This window comes from Mustela lutreola, chromosome 1 (genome assembly GCF_030435805.1).
Source record: "Mustela lutreola isolate mMusLut2 chromosome 1, mMusLut2.pri, whole genome shotgun sequence".
In the NCBI taxonomy this organism is placed as follows: Eukaryota; Metazoa; Chordata; class Mammalia; order Carnivora; family Mustelidae; genus Mustela; species Mustela lutreola.
In genome coordinates, this window is record NC_081290.1 from 25,785,861 (window position 1) to 25,806,581 (window position 20,721).

Consider the following 20,721-nt stretch of genomic DNA (forward strand, 5'->3'; position numbering starts at 1 on the left):
GTTTTAAAAAGGGATATACAGTCCCTGCTATATCTAATGCCAACTTCTTCACCTTTGCAGACTAGGTGTTCCTTGCCCTTTTCACTTCTCTCACAGATTTACCTCTGTCATATACCCTTCTCCCCTGTTCCTAGATCATCATTTGAAAAAAATATTTTTTACTGGATTTTCCTGGTCAGCATACAAACGGAATGTAACATCTCCTTCCTTAACACCTCATGCTCCTCCAGCTTGTTTTATTTTTTGCTCCATTTTATAGCAAACTTGAAAGAGTTGTCCCTATTTGCTGTCTCTGCCATCATCTGCTCCAATTTTCCCCCGCCCCACTTCAGTTAGGATTCCTCCTCTGCAGTACTTCCCAGCAATTTCCTCTGTCAAGATCATGAATGACCATCATATTGCCAAGTCCAGTGTTCAGTTAGCAGGATTCATTTTGCTCAGGCTCAAAGCAGCATCTGACACAGCAGAGTATAGGATGCAAAGAGTTAAAAAAATAATATTAAAAGATGCACAAAAGATATACAGATACACAGTCTCTTGTGTAACCCCATCAGAATGTAAATCTGACATGTTATTTGTTCGCTCACAGCCCTCCCACAGCCTTCCATCACACCTACTATCAAATCCAGATTCCTTACCATTGTTTTCAAGGCCATACGTGACCTGCCTGTATGTAGCATTCCTACCTCGTCTCCCACTCATCTCCCCTCACACATTACTTTCCCACCACACTGTCCACCTGGCCGTCCCTCAACATGCCAATATGTCCCAGCCTCTGAGCCTTTGGAGTTTTTCTGCAGCTCACCTTGGAATGTTCTTCCTTCAGCTTTCTCTATGGCTTTCTCGTTCACTTCCTTTGAATCTCTGCTCAGATTTCTGCTTCTCAGACCAGCCTTCCCTGACCACCTTCTTTAGCTACTCTGTAACCCTGGTTGGGATTAGTTTGTTCCTGTGGTCCTAGTAACATATAAATCAAAGTCTTTTTAATGGATACCTTTTGAATAACCACTCAAACTATCTTCAAGATGAAAAGATTAATAATTCATTTTTGTCAAAGATGTTTCAAAGTGGTATTATCATCCCATGTTGATAATATTCAGGGCTGATGTTCAATTGGTACATAGCTTTATTGTAAAGCCTGTTTTTCAAACATTTAAATTCTTCTGTATTAGTGAGTAAAGAGAACTCCTCTTTCTTGGGACTACAAGTCGCCCAATACTGTTGCCTGGTGGAGAAGAGTGCTAGGGCCCCGGAGAGTACTGGGGTGGACACAGCTGGTCTTCCAGAGCTGTTGAGGGTGCTGAGGCAGCAAGGGTGGGTCGTGATAGTTGTGGAGATGCAGCACTTGCCCTTTGCTCCAATGTGGCCCCAAACTGAGTCAGGTGGTAGGTAGGTGGTTTGGTGGCCTTAATTGTGGCCATGGGTTCTCTCCGTCCTTGGTCCAGATTCTGGTGTCCAGAAACACACATGATCACCATGCTCAATTTTTTTTCTGATCTGTCTTGAATGTAACAAGCCTAAGGAGCTGGCGAGTCATAACAATGAATTTAATGGAGGAACTGTTACAAGAGTTTGGTGTGGATTCTTTTTTTTTTTTTTTTTTAAGATTTTATTTATTTATTTGACAGAGACAGTCCTAGCGAGTGAGAGAGAACAAGCAGGGGGAGTGGGAGAGAGAGAAGCAGGCTTCCTATCGAGCAGGGAGCCTGGTGTGGGGCTCGATCCCTGGGCCCTGGGATAATGACCTCAGCTAAAGGCAGATGCTTAACATCTAAGCCATCCAGGTGCCCCATTGGTGTAGATTCTTACCTCAAACTGTGACTTAGATTAGTGCATTGTTTAGCCGGTAATAACTGCAGCATACAAAAGATTACACCACCAATTTCTAAAAATGAAAAGCTGATTTGGAAATTATTGGAATGATTTGAATGGTCTGAATTTCAACTTGACAGCAGTTTTAATATAGAGATCAAAAAGAAATACATTTTTAGGTTTTGATTTAGGTGTGAATATCAATAAACACATTATTTTATTTAGTTTATTAATGTTAAATATTTTGGATACATCCTTGATAATTTACCATTAGCAGATTTATATGCTGATATATCTTCTTAGATGTAAAATTAGCACTATGAAAAATAACCTCCAACAATTCATAAGTATCCAACATTCTTAACATCCTCCTACAGTACAGATAAACTTCTTTCTCATCTTTTTGTCATCATCTTTGTAGGAAGTAATATTAATTTGTCTAATATTTGGTTTATTTTTTTCAGCAAACATTTATTGGAGGCTTGCTGTATACCAAGTATTGTTTCAGATCTAGGGAAACAAGATAGACAATTTCCTTGCTCTCCTGAAGCAGTTGATAAGCTCTCAGCACTTAAAAACATAGAAAGTTTGTTGTAATTATTTGAGAAGTAAATGGTCGCTGATGTCTGTGGCTTAGTTTTACCATGTGTAGACCACCCAGAAGCTTCTCTCTCTGAAGACAGAGTACGTTAGGCATGTTTGCGTAGGGGATTTAAGTACAACATTCTATGGACTGTTCTGGCTTCTGATTTGTTTCAGAAGAGAATTAAAAGGTAGATGTGATTTATGAATCTCTGAAAGGTTTGAGTCTGGTTTCCTTTCCATTCTCTTTTGGCTCTTAGGATCGACTAGAGTGCTTCAAGTCCAAAATAAAAAGGTAGGAGGCGGCAGTAACTCTGGGAATTAAATTTCTTCTCCTGGTTCAGTTCTTCTGAATTTTAGTTCTGTGTAAACTTTTAAGTTAATTCAATTAAAGTGTGCTGTGAAATGTGTAAGCCGATGATTCACAGACCTGTACCCCAGGACAAATAATACACTATATGTTAATAAGAAAAAAGATTTACTTTCGATACAAAGGGTCACTCCTATTCCTGGGATTATGATACACTGATGCATTTATATTTGCTTTAAGATGTTTATATTATTTGTTAAAGTATTGAAATTTGAGACTATTAATACTAAATGTTTGAGAGAACGTTACTTTTCTCACACTCTACCTATCTAAGCTCTTTTAATTTTCAGTGGTTCTTTGGAGTATTACACATTTTTTTACATTTTACAGATGAGGAAACAGAGAAATTGAGGAGTTAAGTAACTTGCCCAAGATCACACAGCTAGTAAGTGGCAGTTAGGATTTGAAACTTGGCAGAGTACTCCAGAGCTTATGCTCAGAACCCATCTTATATAAATTACTACTGAGAAATGTTTGAGAAGCCTTGTCTTAAATAGCACAGATGCTGCTGGTAGGGTGTCCAGAAGCTAGCAGCTTCACAGACTGAACACAGTAGTTGGGCCCTGGTGCTGCTGTGGTGTTCAGAAAAATGACTTATTCTTCCCCCAATTTGATTTTCCACAAAATACAAAGTAATTAACTAATATCTTCATTTTAGAGTTCAGTGGATACTGTTTAAAGTAAACATTAAGTGTGAGACATGATTTAGAAGCCCTTTAAGACTCTTATTAGATCGCTGGTAGTAGATCCAGGCCAGTATAATAATTTCAAGTCCTGACTTAGTAACTTAGTTGTTGTTCAGTCTTCGTTGAGCCTTTTGAGGGTTTGCTCATTTGTGAGCAAAATAGTGACCTGTTGTAAGGATATGAAATCATTCCTTCATTCCTTCATTCATTCAACATAGAACTAATACAGTGGGTAAGATTAAAAAGTGATAGGGTTTCCATTCTGGATAGCATAGTAGGTGAAGGCCTTTCTGTGGACGTGACATTTGAGCAGAGATGGAAAAAAAAAGAGGAAGCAGGCCGTATAGTTGTCTTGGTGCAGACCATAGAGACCCAGCAGCAGGTGCAAAGGATCTGAGGTGGGAATATGTTTGACATGTTTGAGGAACAATAGGAGGCCAGCATGGGTCCCTTCAGCTTCCCCTGGGAGGAGATGAAGTTAGAGCTATAGGCAGAGGCAGTGCACTGTAGGGCCAAGTAAGAACTTATGTATAAGCCAAAGTACGATAGGCAGCTTGGGGAGTCTGGAGTTGTGATGTGACATGATCAGACTTATGTTATATGGGATCATACATGGACGGAGTGAGGGGATTGAGGTAGATCCTGATAGTAGCTGCTACTACTATCTAGGTTGTGTAATAGGCATGAGTGGTTACTTATGGTAGGCTTAGCTCTGCCCCTTTCTAGTCGTAAGTCCTTGGTCAAGTGCCTGCTTTAAATCAGTTTCCCAATCTGTGAAATCAAGATACCCATTCACAGGGTTGTTGAGGGGGTAACATAAGTTAACACATCTAGCTTCTAAAACAGTGCCTGGTGTGTAACGGGCACTGGGAAATGTTTCTTACTTTTATTAATTAATGACATGCATTTAAAATTAAAATTATCATAGGGTTTCATTTATGTGTGGAACATAAGGAATAGCATAGAGGACATGAGGAGGAGGAAGGGAAAAATGAAGGTGGGGGAATCAGAGCAGGCGATGAACCATGAGAAACTGTGGACTCTGGAAGCCAACTTTCAGAGGGGAGGGAAGTGGGGGATGGCTGAGCCCGGTGGTGGGTATTAAGGAGGGCTCATATTGCAATGAGCACTGGGTATTATTTACAAACAATGAATCATGGAACACTACATCAAAAACTAATGAAGTACTGTGTGGTGACTAACATAACATAATAAAAAAATAAAATTACTTAAGTTTTATTACTTCAAATGCATGTTTTCTCCCTAAGTATAAGACTAAGAGCATAAATATGAGAATGATTTGCCATACATGTAACCCACAAGAATTCTCTTACATGACCTCTTCCTGCCACTAAAGGAAATGAGAGTTGGTTAGAGTGAAACATTTGTCAGGAACTATATTCTGTCATACCTAGAGAAAAAAAAAGCAGAATAAGTGAGATTCCTCCTATGTGATCTTATAAGATCACTACAATTTTGGTTACTTAGGAAAGTGCGAAGAATTGTATGGGTGATACCTATTGATTTTGTAAATGTTTTTGAGCAACTTTGATATGCCCGTTCTGTGATAGGTGATAGTGACATAAAACCTCACTATTCAGTATGTCCTAGGGACTGGAAGTGTTAGCTCAGCTGAAGCTGATTAAAAATACAGAGTCTCAGGACTCACCAGAGACTTATGAATCAGAATCTGTATTTTAACAACATCTTTAGGTGATTTGCGTGTACAATAACATGTGAGAAGTGCTGATGGAAAGAGCAGTCAAGGCTCTTGTCCACGAGGACCTCAGATTCAAATGAAGCAGCACAAAGCGCAGCAAATGATATGTGCCCTCATAGGGTTTAGGTACAAAATTCTCCTTGAAAGGGTGGCCATTTCTACACCAGTGGTTCTCAACCTGGCTTCACATTAGAACATCCCAGAAAGTCTGATTCTTAAAAATGGGTCTGGGCAGATGCTAGAATCAGCATTCTTTTTAAAGCTCCCCACATGTGCAAAGATGTAAGAAAGAGCATACGTTGTTCTGAGAATTCTTTTTAGATCATTTTTTAAAAAGATTTTATTTTATTTATTTGATAGAGAGTGTGTGTGAGAGAGAGAAAGCAAGAGAAGGAGAAGGGTCAGAAGGAGTAGCAGGCTCCTTGCTGAGCAGGGAATCTGATGTGGGACCTGATCCTGGGACTCTAGGATCATGTCCTGAGCCAAAGGCAGTCGCTTACCCAACTGAGCTACCCAGGCACTCCTAGATCATTTTTTAAATTAGGGCTTACCGTGAATGAGGGTTGGGTTGCATGAAGGAGTGGTAAGAGATGAGGAAGCCTGATGGGGATGCTGAGGAAGGAGGTTGGGGCCGTGTTCCAAAAGCCTTGAATTTCATGCTTAGTGAGGAGTCTTAACAAATTTTTAGGCAGGCAAAGTACATGAACACATTTCCTGTTGAATGAGTTCTCTGGTGGACAGTGTGGTGCATAGATGTATTGATTCCAAAGTGGGACCCGAGAAATGAGTCAGTCACTGGTGGGATGGATTTTTGTTGTTATTGTAGTTTTGCTTCCTTTTGTTCCCTCTAGTCCAGTTTATTAAAGCATAATTTACATCCAGTAATATTCATCATTTTTAGTGCATACTTTTGTCAAACAACATACAGCTGTGAAGCAAACACCCACAGTCGAGACTTTGTGAAGATTGATTAGAAGTGAGAGATGTAATATCTAAGTGAGAGATGATAGAGTTTAAATTGAGTCAATAATAGAAAGAATCAAGAAAGGAGTAGTTGAGTACTTATGTAAGAGAATTAACTGATATAATGGTAGAGGGTTAAGAGAAGACATGCCAAGTTTTCTACGTTGGGCAATTTCAGAATCTATCTCCTGTGATGTGGAAGGTAGGAGTAGATTCAAGTTAGGAGCAATATAATGAATGTTATGTGGTTCTCTTATCTAAAATTTCTATGTAGGAAAAGGTGTTTATTGAGCAAACTCATATATTTAGTGTCTTATGATTATTCTACCCCAGCACACCTTCACCCCCTGGTAAATGGCATTCTTTTTTTTTTTTTTTTTTAAAGATTTTATTTATTTATTTGACAGAGAGAGACCACAAGTAGGCAGAGAGGCAGGCAGAGAGAGAGAGGAGGAAGCAGGCTCCCTGCTGAGCAGAGAGCCCGATGCGGGACTCGATCCCAGGACCCTGAGATCATGACCCGAGCCGAAGGCAGTGGCGTAACCCACTGAGCCACCCAGGCGCCCCGGTAAATGGCATTCTTAAGCATGCATTTGTCTAGTATGCAATATCTGATATACACCCTTTGTACTAGATTTAACTGATGTGAGGCAGCCATAGGTGATTTTTAAAATAGTAGTGTTAATAGTACTAGTAAGAGTAGTGTTAGAGATCTAATAACTAACACTCCTTTCCGTATCCAGAGTCTGAATCAATTGAATATGAGATAAAAAATTTTGTCAGGTGGAGGCCAAAATACTTGATATATTATGGATACAGTGAACATTAAGGATTGTGGCTTACTACTATGGACAAGTGAGCTTCTTGATACCGAATCCTGGAGTTGAAAGGTTTACCCACACAGCAGGAAGACTGAACCAGAGCAAGTCTTTTTCCCTCTTCCCAAGGGCAGAATCTATTTTAGGAAAAATAAGTAGAGAAGAAGCTGATAGTCCAGGGAAAAAGTGATTGATTGAAGGAGATAAAGCAATTTCAGGAGTTCTATACTAATTGTTGTCCATCTATGTAGAAGGGAACATTAGGAATAATAAATATCCTGTTCTTACAAGATAGAAATATAATCAAATATTGAAACATCTCAAGCTAGTGAAAGACAGTCACAGATACTTGAGAAGGAATAGTGGGGAATCAGAAAGGAAGTGATGTTTTGAATATACTAATTCTAGGAGTCCAGTAGCTCTATGACAATGCAAAGAGAATATGCACAACCCCAAAATACTGTAGAAACCTAGAAATGTAGACAATGCTATAGTTGCATTTCTGTCTTTTTAGCCATACTACAGTGTGACTAAGCTCTTGTGAGGGCTCCTACATTCTTTTGTCTTTACAAGTCTTTTTAAAAAAAGATTTTATTTTCTTATTTGAGAGAGTGAGAGAGAGAGAGGAAGAGAGTACAGAGGGAGAAGCAGACTCCCCACTGAGTGGAGAACCTGATTGGGGGCTCTATCCCAGGATTCTGGGATCATGACCTGAGTGGAAGGTCGATGCTTAGCTGACTGAGCCACCAGGGCGCCCCTCTTTTCAAGTTTTTATTTAAATTCTAGTGAGTGGCCACATATGGTAAAATTGGCTGCAGGTATAGAATATAGTGATTCGTCACTTATGTATAATTCCCAGTGGTCATTGCAACAAGTGCCCTTAATCCCTATCATCCATTTACCCCATCCTCTTTCTCCCTCCCTCCATCAACCTTCAGTTTATTGCCCATGGTTGAGTCTCTTATGGTTGTCTTCCCTCTTCTCTTTTTCCCTTCATCTAAATTCAACTGTTTGTTTTTTAAATTCTGTGTATGAGTGAAATCTTATAGTATTTGTCTTTCTCTGACTTATTTCACTTAGTGTGATACACTGTAGCTCCATCCACATCATTGCTTGATCCCAGTACCCTAGGATCACAATCCCAGCCGAAGGCAGACATTCAACAGACTGAGCCACCCAGGTGCCCCTTCCCTCTTTGGTTAGGTTTATTCCTGGATATTTTATGGGTTTTGGTGCAATTGTAAATGGGATTGATCCATTGATTTCTCTTTCTGGTGTTTCATTATTTGTGTGTAGAAATACAGCAGGTTTCTATACATTGATTTTGTGATTTCTCTCTGTCAAATAAATAAATAAAATCTTTAAAAAAAAAATCTTCAAAGTAAAATGATTTTGTGTCCTGCAACTTTGCTGAATTCATGTACTAGGTTTTGCATTTTTTTGTAAAGTCTTTTGGGTTTTCTCTGTAGAGTATCATGTCATTTGCAAATAGTCAAGTTTCATTTCTTCCTTGCTGATTTGGATGCTGTTTATTTCTTTTTGTTGTCTGATTGGTGAGGCTAGAACTTCCAGTACTATGTTAAGTAACAGTGGTGAGAATGTGGTGAGAATCGTCATCCCTGTCTTGTTCCTGACTGTAGAGAGAAATCTCTAGTTTTTCCCCATTGAGGAGGATATTGGCTGTGGGTCTTTTATATATGGTCTTTATGATGTTGAGGTAAGTTCCTTCTGTCCCTATTTGTTGAGGGTTCTTATCAAGAATGGATGCTGTATTTTGTTAGATGCTTTTCCTGCATCTATTAAGAGGATCATATGGTTCTTTTCCTTTCTTTTATTAATGTGGTATATCATGTTGATTGATTTGTAGATATTGAACCACCCCTGCAACCCAGGAATAAATCCTACTTGATCATGCTAAATAAATCTTTTAATGTACTGTTGGACTTGATTTGCTACTATGTTGTTGAGAATTCTTATATCCTTGTTCAATAGGGATATTGGCCTGTAACTGTCCTGTTTAGTGGGGCCTTTGTCTGGTTTTGGAATCAAGGTAATGCTGGCCTCACAGTATGTGTTTGGAAGCTTTTCTTCCATTTCTGTTTTTTGGAACAGTTTGAGAAGAATAGGTATTAACTCTTCTTTAAATGTCTGATAGAATTCCCATGGGAAGCCATCTGGCCCTACACTTTTGTTTGTTGGAAGATTTTTGACTGATACAATTCTTTGCTGCCTATGGGTCTGTTCAAATGATCTATTTCTTCCTGTTTCAGTTTTGGCAGTTTGTAGGTTTCTGGGAACTTATCTGTTTCTTTCAGGTTGCTGAGATTATTTGTTGGTAGATAATTATTCATAATATCCTCCTATAATTGTTTGTATTTCTGTGCTGTTGGTTTTGATCTCTCCTCTTTCATTCATGATTTTATTTTTTTGGGTGCTTTCTCTTTTTTCTTTATGGTAATTCTGGCTGGGGGTTTATCAATTTTATTAATTCTTCCAAAGAATCATCTCTTGGTTTCATTGATCTGTTCACTGTTGTTTTTTGTTTGTTTCTATATTGCTTGTTTCTGCTCTACTCTTTATTATTTCTCTTCTGTTGCTGCTTTTAGCCTTTATTTGTTTTTCCTTTCCTAGCTCCTTTAGGTGTAAGGTTAGGTTCTGTCTTTGAGACTTTTCTTCCTTCTTGAGGTAGGCCTGAATTGCTGTATATTTCTCTCGTAGGACTGCCTTTGCTGTATCCTAAGTCTTTTGGGCTGTCATGTTTTCATTTTCATTTGTTTGCATGTATTTTGTTTTTTAAGATTTTATTTATTTATTTGTCAGAGAAAGAGAGAGCAAGCGAGAGCGAGCGAGTGAGCTCAGGCAGACAGATTAGCAGGCAGAGGGAGAAGCAGGCTCCCTGCCGAGCAAAGAGCCCGAAGTGGGACTCGATCTCAGGACGCTGGGATCATGACCCGAGCCGAAGGCAGTGTGGCTTAACTGCTGAGCCACCCAGGCATCCCTGCTTGCATGTATTTTTAAATTTCTTCTTTGATATCCTGGTTAACCCATTCATTCTTTAGTAGGATGTTCTTTAACTCCAGGTACTTGCAGTCTTTCCAAATTTTGTGTGTGTGTGTGTGTGTGTGTGTGTGTGTGTGTGTGTGTTTGACTTCAAATTTCTCAGTGTTGTGGTCTAAAAATATGCATGGTATTATCTCAGTCTTTTTGTACTTTTGAGGCCTGATTTGTGACCCAGTATGTGATCTATTCTGGACCATGTTCCATGTACACTCAAGAAGATTGTGTATTCTGCTGCTTTAGGGTGGAAAGTTCTGTATGTATCTGTTAAGTCCATCTGGTCCAGTGCGTCATTCAGGGCCCTGGACCAGATGTTTCCCTTTTGATCTTCTGCTTAGATGATCTGTTCATTGCTGTAAGTGGAATGTTAAAGTCCCTTACTATTCTTGTATTATTACCACCAAGTTACTTTATGTTTGTTATTTATTGATTTGTATATTTGGGCACTTCCAAATTGGGGGTATAAATATTTACAATTGTTAGATCTTGTTGGATAGACTCTTTAATTATGATACAGTGCCCTCTTTCCTCTCTTGTAACAGTCTTTGTCTCAAAATTTAGTTTGTCTGATATTAGTATGGCTACTCTGGCTTTCTTTTGATGCCCATTAGCATGATAGATGGTTCTCCATCTCCTAACTTACAATCTACAGGTGTCTTTAAGTCTAAAATAAGCCTCTTGTAGGCAGTATATGGATGGGTCTTTTTTTAAAATCCATTCTGATACCCTATGTCTTTTGATTGGAGCAATTAGTCCACTTAAATTCAGAGTGATTATTGGTAATATGTATTTAGTGCCATTGTGTTACCTGTAAAGTTGATGTTTCTGGTGATGTTCTTTTTTCCTTTTTCTAGTCTTTGTTGCTTTTGGTCTTTATTTCCCACTCAAAGACTACCCTTTAATATTTCTTGCAGGATTACAAACTCCTTTAGTTTTTGTTTGTCTGGGAAACTGTCTTTCCTTCTATTCTGAATGACACCCTTGCTGGATAGAGTATTATTGGCTGCACATCTTTTTCCATTCAGTGCATTTGAATATATCATGTCACTGTCTTCTGGCCTGCCAAGTTTCTGTGGAGAGATCTGGTGTGAGTCTGCTTCAGAGTCCCTTGTAGGTTAAGGATATTTTCCCCTTGCTGCTTTCAGGATTCTTCCTTGCCTGTGTATTTTGTAAATTTTAATATGATATGTCTTGGTGTTGGCTGGCTGTTGTTGAATTTTTTGGGAGTTCTCTGTGCCTCTTGGACTTTGGTGTCTGTTTCCTTCTGCAGATTAGGGACATTTTCAGCTATAATTTGCTCAAATTAACCTTCTGCCCCTTTTCCCTCTTTTCTTCTTCTGGGACTCTTATGATGTGAATGTAGTTGCTGAGTTCCCAAAGACTATATTCATAATCCAGTACTTTTTCTTTCCCTTTTCTTGACAGCTTCATTATATTCCATAATGTTATCTTCTATATCACTGATTCATTCCTCTGCTTCATTCATCCTTGTTGTCATTATATCTAGTCGGTTTTGCATCTTAGTTATAGCATTTTTTAATTTCAACCTGACTAGTTTTTATTTCTTTTATTTCTAAGGGATTCTCTAGTGTCTCTTCTATGGTTTTCTCAAGGCCAGTTACCATACTTAAGATTGGTGTTTTAAAATCTGGTTCACGCATATTTTTTACATCTGTTTTAATTAGATCATTCACGTGATTGCACAGGGGTTCAGAATTTATGATAAAGTGCAGCAAAAAGAACTCTTCTTGTTCTTTTTTTAAGGGGTGAATTTCTCCGTCTTATCATTTTTTCTAGGTCACTGTTTTGTGTGTGTTTTAGGAAAGCCTGTTATACCTGCTCCCGAGAGTAATGGCTATATTAAGAGGAGGTCCTATACTGTCCAGGGCCTGGTGCTTTGGGTAGTGTTTTAAATGTGCACTCTGCTGTTGTGTTTGACTGCTCTTTCCCTCAGGTCAGTCCTCTGCAATTTCTCCTTGCTTGCAGTGGGCAGTGTTTGGACCTTGTTCTGTGTGTGGCATTTTAACTAGGTGTGCTTTGGTCTGCTTGTTAAAATAAGCCTGGTCCTACTTCCACTAGAGCTGAATTTTTGTAGCACTCTATGATCAGTGGACTTGGTGTGTGTGAGCAGTTTCTGCTGGCCTTCTGGGGAGGGTGTCCTGTGCTGGTTCTCAGGCTGACTTGCCCCAGTAAAAATGCACCTGCAGAGCCCAGGGGCTGGGGCTTGGTGTGAGTGGCTCCAGCCTCCTCGAAGGGGCACTGTGTTGCTCATGAGGTCTGTAAGTGCTGGTGGGTTGGGGTCGGGGGGGGGGGGAATGGTGATGCACAGCTCTTTCATCCCCAGAGCAGGAAGTTCATGCCTGCCGCTGTTCAGAAAGCCCTCACAGAAGAGCGAACAATCCCCACTCATGTCCTCTTATTCTTTCAGATCCCTGACTTCACCCTGCCTGTGTCTGAGCTGTCTCCCTGCTAGTCAGCGGAGTACTCCTGTGTTTTAGCTCAGTTATGCGGCTGGGTTTCAACACTCCAAATTTTAGAGACCCACTGTGCTATGGACCCATGCTGTTCCTCTGTGGGAGGGTCTTGCTGTGCTGCAGCTGGTGCCAGTTGGTCCAGAAAAAGTATTCACGTGATTGCACAGGGGTTCAGAATTTATGATAAAGTGCAGCAAAAAGTCGGCACCAAGCTTTGCTGTTTTCAGTAGGTGTTTCTGTTCCTATGCTAATGAACCAGGCAGCATGTTGGCACCCGTCATCTCTTTTGTCTCCTGAGAAGCCATGCCACCCCTCCCAGATCCACTCCAAAAAGGGGAACTGTATCTTCCAGTGCGATCCAGGGGATCCTCAGACCACACTCTCTGCTCCTGGGCCTCTGCCCTCCTTCCCCATAGGAGCACTGATGTCCATAAGGGTCTACCTGGCAGTGGCACGGATTTCTAAAACTTCAGACTTTGGGCTCCACTGCTTGTAAAAACTTGCAGTAATCAGCTGCTGTAGTTTTCCCAGTCAGTGGATTTGGGAAGTGTTTCTTTTGGCAATCCCCTGCTCTGTGCTTTCTGTTTCTCCATCTCTCTCTCCCTCTCTGAGATCAAGGCTCCCTCCCTCCACAGCACCCACGATTCTTTTCTCCCCAGAATCACATTTTTGCAGCTCTTACCTTCTATGTTGTGGCTTCTTTTCTCCCTCTAGTCCGCAGTTTGTTCTCTCAGCATTCCAATATATTTTTTGGGTGTTTGGAATATTTTGATATTTATCTAGCTATGTTTGAGGGACAAGGCAATCACAGGGTCCCCTACTGCTCTGCCATCTTAACCCATATTCCTTTTTTCCATATATGTATGTGTGTGTGTGTATATGTATATATATATATAGTTTTATTTTAATATCAGTATAGTTAACATATGATATTAATGAGGGCTTCTAAATTCTTGCTTCTCACTTTATTCTATGTGAGAAGAGGCAAGTGAAGATGTTGCCTGCCTTATGATACTGATACTAGCATATACATTCACATATGATCCACAAAGTAATGCGGAATTGGTACTTTTCTCATGCTGTTAGCTAAACAAGTTTAGCCCTTGAAGCAGTTGCCTTAGGATTTCAAATCTTGAGGTTCAGAGATATTTAGGTGTCATTTGACCAACTCTGAGTTTTTAACTTGGTAAAATGGGACCACATTTATGGAAGTCATCTCAGATTACAGAAGGAACTAGTGGAAGATGGGACCGCTAGGACCCGCATCTCCAATTTCTTTTTCCTACGCTCCCTTGGAAAAGATGGCATTGGAAAATAAACCATTCTCTGACCATACTAAATTACATTGCTGTTGGCTAAAATAACAATTTTGGCTAACTTCTGATCTTAAGCTTTTCAAATAATATTTTAAAATTTCTGTAATAAAGGAAAAATTAAGCTCTCTGAAAATCTAAATGTGATACAAATTTCAGCATTTTATTCATTTCATAAAAGAATCTGAAGCTACTGTTACATTGAGGGGCCTCAAATTCTTAGTCTATGTTTGAGTCATATAAATGGCAGTAATTAAATTTATAAAATAAATATTGAACCCTCAAAATCCAGAGATGGGAGAAACTGTATTTAGAAGAGCAGGACACTTAGTTGAAAGTCCATATCTGCTTTATCTGTCGTTATCAAACCTGTTAGATATACATACCCTTTTGACTAAATCTAAGAAGTTGAATGATTGTATTCATATAAATTTGGCATTTTGTTAATTCTCTCTCTTTCTAATATAATATTAGAAACAGTTCTGATAGAATGTTAATTATTTTTCCAATTAGATAAGTGTCATGTACTCCTTCTAGAAAATATTGAGAAACAATGAAGTTTGTGTAGAGTTTATGTCAACCAAAATATCCTACTATCCAAAGATAAACCTTGTTAAAATGTTGGGATATTTGTGTATGTGTATGTATAACATATTTTTTATTCTTATTACAATAAGAATGTATTTTCATCATAGCATGTTTAGAGACTATAAATAATTAGAAGAAAGTGAAAATCACAATATAAAAACTGCTTCAATAAATAAACCATGATTCGAAAAAATTTTTGCCCTACCTTTGAACTTTTAAGATATTAGTATATAATATTTTAAGGATATGAATGATACTTTGGTTCTGCAGAAATAACTATGAGGTTTAAGCCATAATAAAAAATAAGTATGCTATGTTTTGACTTCTTGGGAGAGTTTCAGGAGGGCTGGATTAGTTAACAGTTCGTAGAGAGTTTAATGAACTCGAGCTTAGAAAGGACCCCTCCCTGACTTTGGCATAGGGGGAGGAGTGAAAAGCAGCAAGACTTTAGGAGTTAAAGAAGTTAGGGAAGAATGGTAGCATTTATAGACCACTTGTATGTACCATGTGTCAAAAAATAGCAGTCGAAAACTAAGAATAACTTGAAGCAGCTATTCTTTGGGCACCAAGTTCAAAGAAACATTATTTTAGTGATGAGTGGATATTTATGAAATTTTTTAGTGAGTCATAAGGGAACTGGTGGAGAGAGAAATTCATGATGCTATGAGGTAATCCCAGTATCTCCATTCCAGGCTGAAGAGTATAATTCACTTAGGGACTTCTGACCCCCATTTGGATCTCAGGACACTTAGAGTCACTAGGCTTTTATTCAGCAAGGATTTAAAGAGCACAACCATAAACCATACATAGCAGAAATAAGATGTGGTTCCTTCCAAGCCTAACAAATGAATGATTGACTAGTGGTACATGAACTCTTTCATGTTCACCATAGGAAGTAATCTTAAAGATTTTATTTATTTATTTGACAGAGAGAAACACAGTGAGAGAGGGAACACAGGGGGAGTGGGAGAGGGAGAAGCACACTTCCCACTGAGCAGGGAGCTCAATGCGGGGTGTGATCCCAGGACTCTGGGATCAGGACCTGAGCTGAAGGTAGACGCTTAATGACTGAGCCACCAGGATGCCCCTAGAAGTCATCTTAGGTGCACTCATGTTGTCTCTGTCTTTTTTTTTGGTAATTAATTTTTAAAGATTTCATTTATTTATTTTTGTGTGAGAGACTGAGCACAAGGAGAGGGATGGGCAATGGGGGAGAGCAGAGCTAGAGAAGAAGACTTGCGACTGAGCAGGGAGCCTGATGTGGACTCGATTTCAGGACCCTGGGATCATGACCTGAACTGAAGGCAGGCACTTAACCAACTGAGCCATCCAGGTGCCCTTGTTGGCTCTGTCTTAAGTCACTTTAATAGGTCTGATTTTTGTTGTTGTTAATAGTGTGGTTTTGGCAGTTTCTGCCTTTTGAGTTTGCATTCTTGCGCTGTAACTTACAAAGTTACCTAATACTGAGCAAGTTACTTAAACTGAATCATCTATTCTATAAATGAGCATAATAATACCCGTCTATTAGAGTTGTTGTAAGAATTAAGTGGATAATAAATATGCAGTATGAAACTTAATACCTGCTTCATCACAGGCTTTCAATGTTAGCTCCGGTGATGAAGATCATGGTGGTGGCGACAATGATTCCTTGGAGTCTGATTTGGTGTTTTGTCCCTAGTTCTGTCCAATTAATATGACATGGCAAAAACAACATAGATAGAGATAGACATCAGGAAACAAAAGGTTGATTGATTTGGAGTGGGTGGGATCAAAACAAGATGTGCCAAGTCCCACCCATTGTTGGAAGGAGGTCTCCTGAGTAATGTTGTTTTTTGGAAAGATAACTTGGTTTCATGGAAAAAATATTACACAATGTCATAAGTCTTGAATTTCAGCTTGAGGTTCTAAGTCATTTGTTATTAGAAGAGTTAATACATGTGAAGTACCTAGAACAGTGCCTGGTACACAGAAAGTACTCTAAATGTTTCTGTCATTCATTCATTTAGTTTACCCATAATCTAAAAAATATTTAGTGAGAGCCTGCTAGCTGCCAAGTTGCCTGCTAGACATGCTGGGTTCAGGGTGAACTAGATAAACAGTTGCCATTTTGAAGATAGGATTCTAGCAGAGGGAAGGTCTGCTATTATTGGTCAAGTCTCTAAGCCCTTCTGGGCCTTAATGTCTTCATCAGTAAAATAAAGTTCGGCTGCCAAATCTTAAAACAATATCTTCCAATGACACTATTTTCCTGGCTGAATATATGCTGATTACTTATTTATTTATTGAATGTTTATTGATACCTACCATATGTAGACCCTGTGCTAGGTGCTAGGAATATAGTAGTAACCAGAGCGCAGAGCAGACACAGCATCTGCCCTCATGGAACATTTAGTCCAACGCACAAGGCACAGGTTGATTGGTTAGTGTTACAGAGGGGAAAACGCTAGGCTTATGTTATTGGTTTATGTGACAGAAACAAAATATATATATTAATCTTGATAGAAGATCCATTATAAAACATTAATCCAGGTTTTTACCCTCCCATTTTGTGAGTTTATATTGTCTTGTCTTCTTAAACAGGAGCCACTGGACATCATGGAGACAACTTGGTAGAAAAGATCATCTCAGTTCTGCCCCAGCTTCCAGGCCACACCAATGATGTGATGGTTAACATGGTGGAGCTTACGGCACTCCAGAATGAGGAGAAAAATCAGAGTATGGTTGCACCAGGCTGTCTTGCACAATCCAAGTAAGATATACAGGTTTTTTTCCTTCTTTCGTCCTTCTCCCTCTTCTCTTTTCTATTTCCCTGAGGCCACCTGTTTCTGTAAGAGGGAAACAATGACGAGTTGGCCTGGTTGAAAAATTCACAGTGGATGACATTTAGAAAAACTCATTTTCCCCCCCAACTTTGAAATAACCCATGCCGATTAAACCACAATAAACCTAAAAGTATGGATTGTCATTTATAGAGATATCATTTAGATGTAATATTAGTTTGTTCTGAGAATCAGTTAGGTGAGTCAGTTTATACATCTCCATTTCTCAGATGGTTTCACATGGAATTGAATCCAGGTTTACTCAGTTTCTTTTTCCCAGTGGGCTTTTTCACACAAAGCTATGAACCATCGCCATCTTTCTACATGTAAAGGATATGCTCTGGGACATCAAGGAGAGGAGTTTTTATTTCTGTGGGTATTTTTCACATGCTTAGAGAAATCAGATAAAGAAGATGGATTACTTCATGTTATGCAGAGTTTCAAAAATAGAAGAACATTTTTCCAGAAACATGGCAATAAAAAGCTTACAATAGTCACCTCCTCTACTCTGTCCTTCATCAATAACTCTTATGAGAAAAAAAAAGTATTAGAAGGTGAAAAAGTATCTGAGATCTGTTTCCCTTATCTCTCTGTTTTTAAACAAAACAGGGTATTTTGCATTATAGTTTCAAATCTTAAAAGTAGCAAATACATTAGGAATTTCCTATCATATCTGGAATTAGTTTTCAGCTCTTAAATTTTTCAGCTTTTTAAAAAATTCATTGATTTATTTATTTTTTAGGCAGTTCATGACATTTATTGGGTGCCTGGGGTGTATGGGCCAGTGTGGGATGAAAATGGAAAGTTCTGCACCCTGTCTTTTTTGTAGACTTCTGTACACAAGAAAAGCACAGGCCATGGGCTCATTTTGGTAGTCCATATACTAAAACATAGGCCTATGGGCTTGAAGCTATACAAACCCGGAAGCAATTGTGATTGGAGATGTTTGTAGCTGTTTAGAGGGCCAGTCAGATGTTACTTATCAAGGACTTAACTGTGAGCTTTCTTTGGACTAAGTAATATGAAGGACATAAAATAATAGAAAGTATCATTTTTGCCTTCAGGCACTACTTTTCTTATTGGGTAGTCCTTTTTACACACCGGTTCAATCAAAACACAATAGAAATTACATATGTAAAGTCAAGACCCAGGTGTCTGTTACAGATTATAAATCCTACAGGATCAGGTCCACTGGGTCTTTGTAGATCAATGTGGGCCTTGTGGAAGTGGTGATGCTTGACTTAATTATATCTTGAAGAATTCAGAGCAAGAGAAGGGCTAATGTGACCATAGGTATGGAAACAGGAATGGTCAGGGCTGGATAGGATGGGGTGTGAGGAAGAAAGACCACTTCACCAAATCCCCAGTGTCATCAGCAGTAATGTTTTTCAGGACTAACTGGGTACTAAGTGCATTTCCAGGCATTTTACATTTGGGGAGTCATTTAAATTTTATGATAACCTAATGAGGTAAGTGTTGTTTTCCCCCCGTTTTACCAGTAAGGAAACTGAGGCAAAGAGACCTTAAGTAATATAGTTAGCAGGAGGTGGGTCTAGAATTTGAGCCCAGAAGGTTTGGCTTCAGAGCTACGCTCTTAAACTTCTATGCTATCTCCTTAGGGCCGAGAGAGGAGCTGGGCTCATGAATAGATTTAAAGAGACAGTGAGAGACAAAAATGAAGTTACTTGATGATTTAATTTTGAGAGTCCTATTCACTCAACATAGCAGTTACACTGGCAATACAGATCAATTTTGGCTAATTTCAGCAAAAATAGGAGTTTATTAAAGAGATTGGATAGCTGACACAATCAAAGGAAGGACTTTTTTTTTCTTTTAAAGGAAGGACTCTTAATCAGATTTTGGAAAGGTCAACGCAGTTCCAGGGTCTAGAATTTAGGAAAAACCTCTTTAAGGCCTTGAGATCAGAGAGACTGAATTTTAATTCTTTTTGGTCATGAGGCATTCTGTTTAAGCTTCAGATTCTAAGGGAAAATGTGAGATTGGCCTCACTTAGGCTTTGTGCCCACACTCTGCCCAGTGGTGACTGGGAGCAGTTCATACTGGTTGAGAATTGTGCCAGGATTGTATGGCCTGGTGAAGGGGTAGCTCTTCAAATGAAAGTGGAAACATTTATCCAAAGAAGGGGAAAGGCTGCTGAGCAGGCGGAAGCAGTAGATGCCCTTTAATAATAATAGTGCACGCTTATATAGGATTTACTGTGTAACAGGCATTGTTCTCATCACTTTATATATTGTGACTGGTTTAATTCCCACAACCTCTCTGTGAGGTGGGTTCTATTACCATCCCCTTTTATAGATGAAGAAGGAGATTGAATGACATGCCTAAGATGGCACATACAGTCAGAAGTGGTGGGACCTGTATTTGAACCCCAGTAGTTTATCTCTAAAGTCAGTGCTTACCATTACTCTATGCTGACTCCTCAGAAGTCTAAGAAAATTACAAAAAAACAAGTGAGCACCCCAGAGAAGTTTTCAAGAAGAGAGAAGATTTGAATCCAGTGTCAATGAGTGGGACCAAGCAAATTCTGACAAGTGTAGTAGGACCAATGTAAAGAATCTCTTAGATCTACGAGTTGATTGTGATTATGGTCAATTTATTTAATCTTGATTCCCCAGCTTTCATTCTACCCCAAGCTTAGTCTAAGGCTTGAGCCAAACCAGCCTTAGAATCCCATTTCCCTTGTCAGTTATGGCTTTAGAAATGGGGAGGTGATAAGAGAAGAAGTCTTCCTAGGGCTTCTTGATCAGGTTTCTTTGCTTCTGAAGAGAGACTCAAGAAAGATATGTGCTCTCCCCTCTTCCTCCCCTAAACCTCCCCCAATTCTCAGGACTCTGACTAAGTCCTGAAAGTGCTGAGGGATTCTGCTTACAACCTGAAGTTGAAGCTGACACATGAAGGTGGCATGGCCACAGGCGTCACAGAGGAGAGCAGTGATGGGATACTGTGCCTGGCCCCCATATTATGTAGGAGAGAATGCTTCCTTATTGTTTAAGCCAAATCGAGTTTCTGTTTTCTATTACTCGCAACCAAAATCTTCCTAACTGATACATTTTCTGTACCTCTTTATTTCATCTATAAAATGAGGGCATTGGCCTCATTTAAAAACCAAGAGCCCTCTAAGGCTCTTGGTTTTTAAAATAAAAAAAAAAACTTCATATATTAATTAACCACCCCCCAGTCTTTATTTCCATTGGGTGCCTTTTCCTCTCATTTGATTCTGAATGGGTATTATCGTAAAATATGAGTTTTGAGAACCATCCAAGTAAAAGGGCATGGTCATAAATGTCAAAGGCAAGGATGAGTTCTAGAAGGATCTGAATAAAGAAAACTTTTCATGAGAGCAGATTTGGTGAAGTAGAAGGACTAGGAGTCAGTCTGCAGAAGGTAGAGAGAGAGGTAGTGAGAAAGTGACAAATAAAGGTTTAAAGCAATAAAGAGAAAAATTAGGTAGTTTCTTGACAATTGCTTGGAATACTGAGATAATTGTACTGATCAATT

General features: G+C 39.1%; 1 protein-coding gene across 1 annotated transcript in view; it reads left to right on the top strand.

Annotated features, from left to right (window-relative positions):
- The window catches only part of SCFD2 (sec1 family domain containing 2), a 441,403-nt gene that overhangs the window by 2,344 nt on the left and 418,338 nt on the right, over nt 1-20,721 (top strand). The window contains exon 2 of the mRNA XM_059161521.1: nt 16,964-17,132. Coding sequence (XP_059017504.1) covers nt 16,964-17,132 — 169 coding nt within the window. The remainder of the gene's footprint in view (nt 1-16,963; nt 17,133-20,721) is intronic.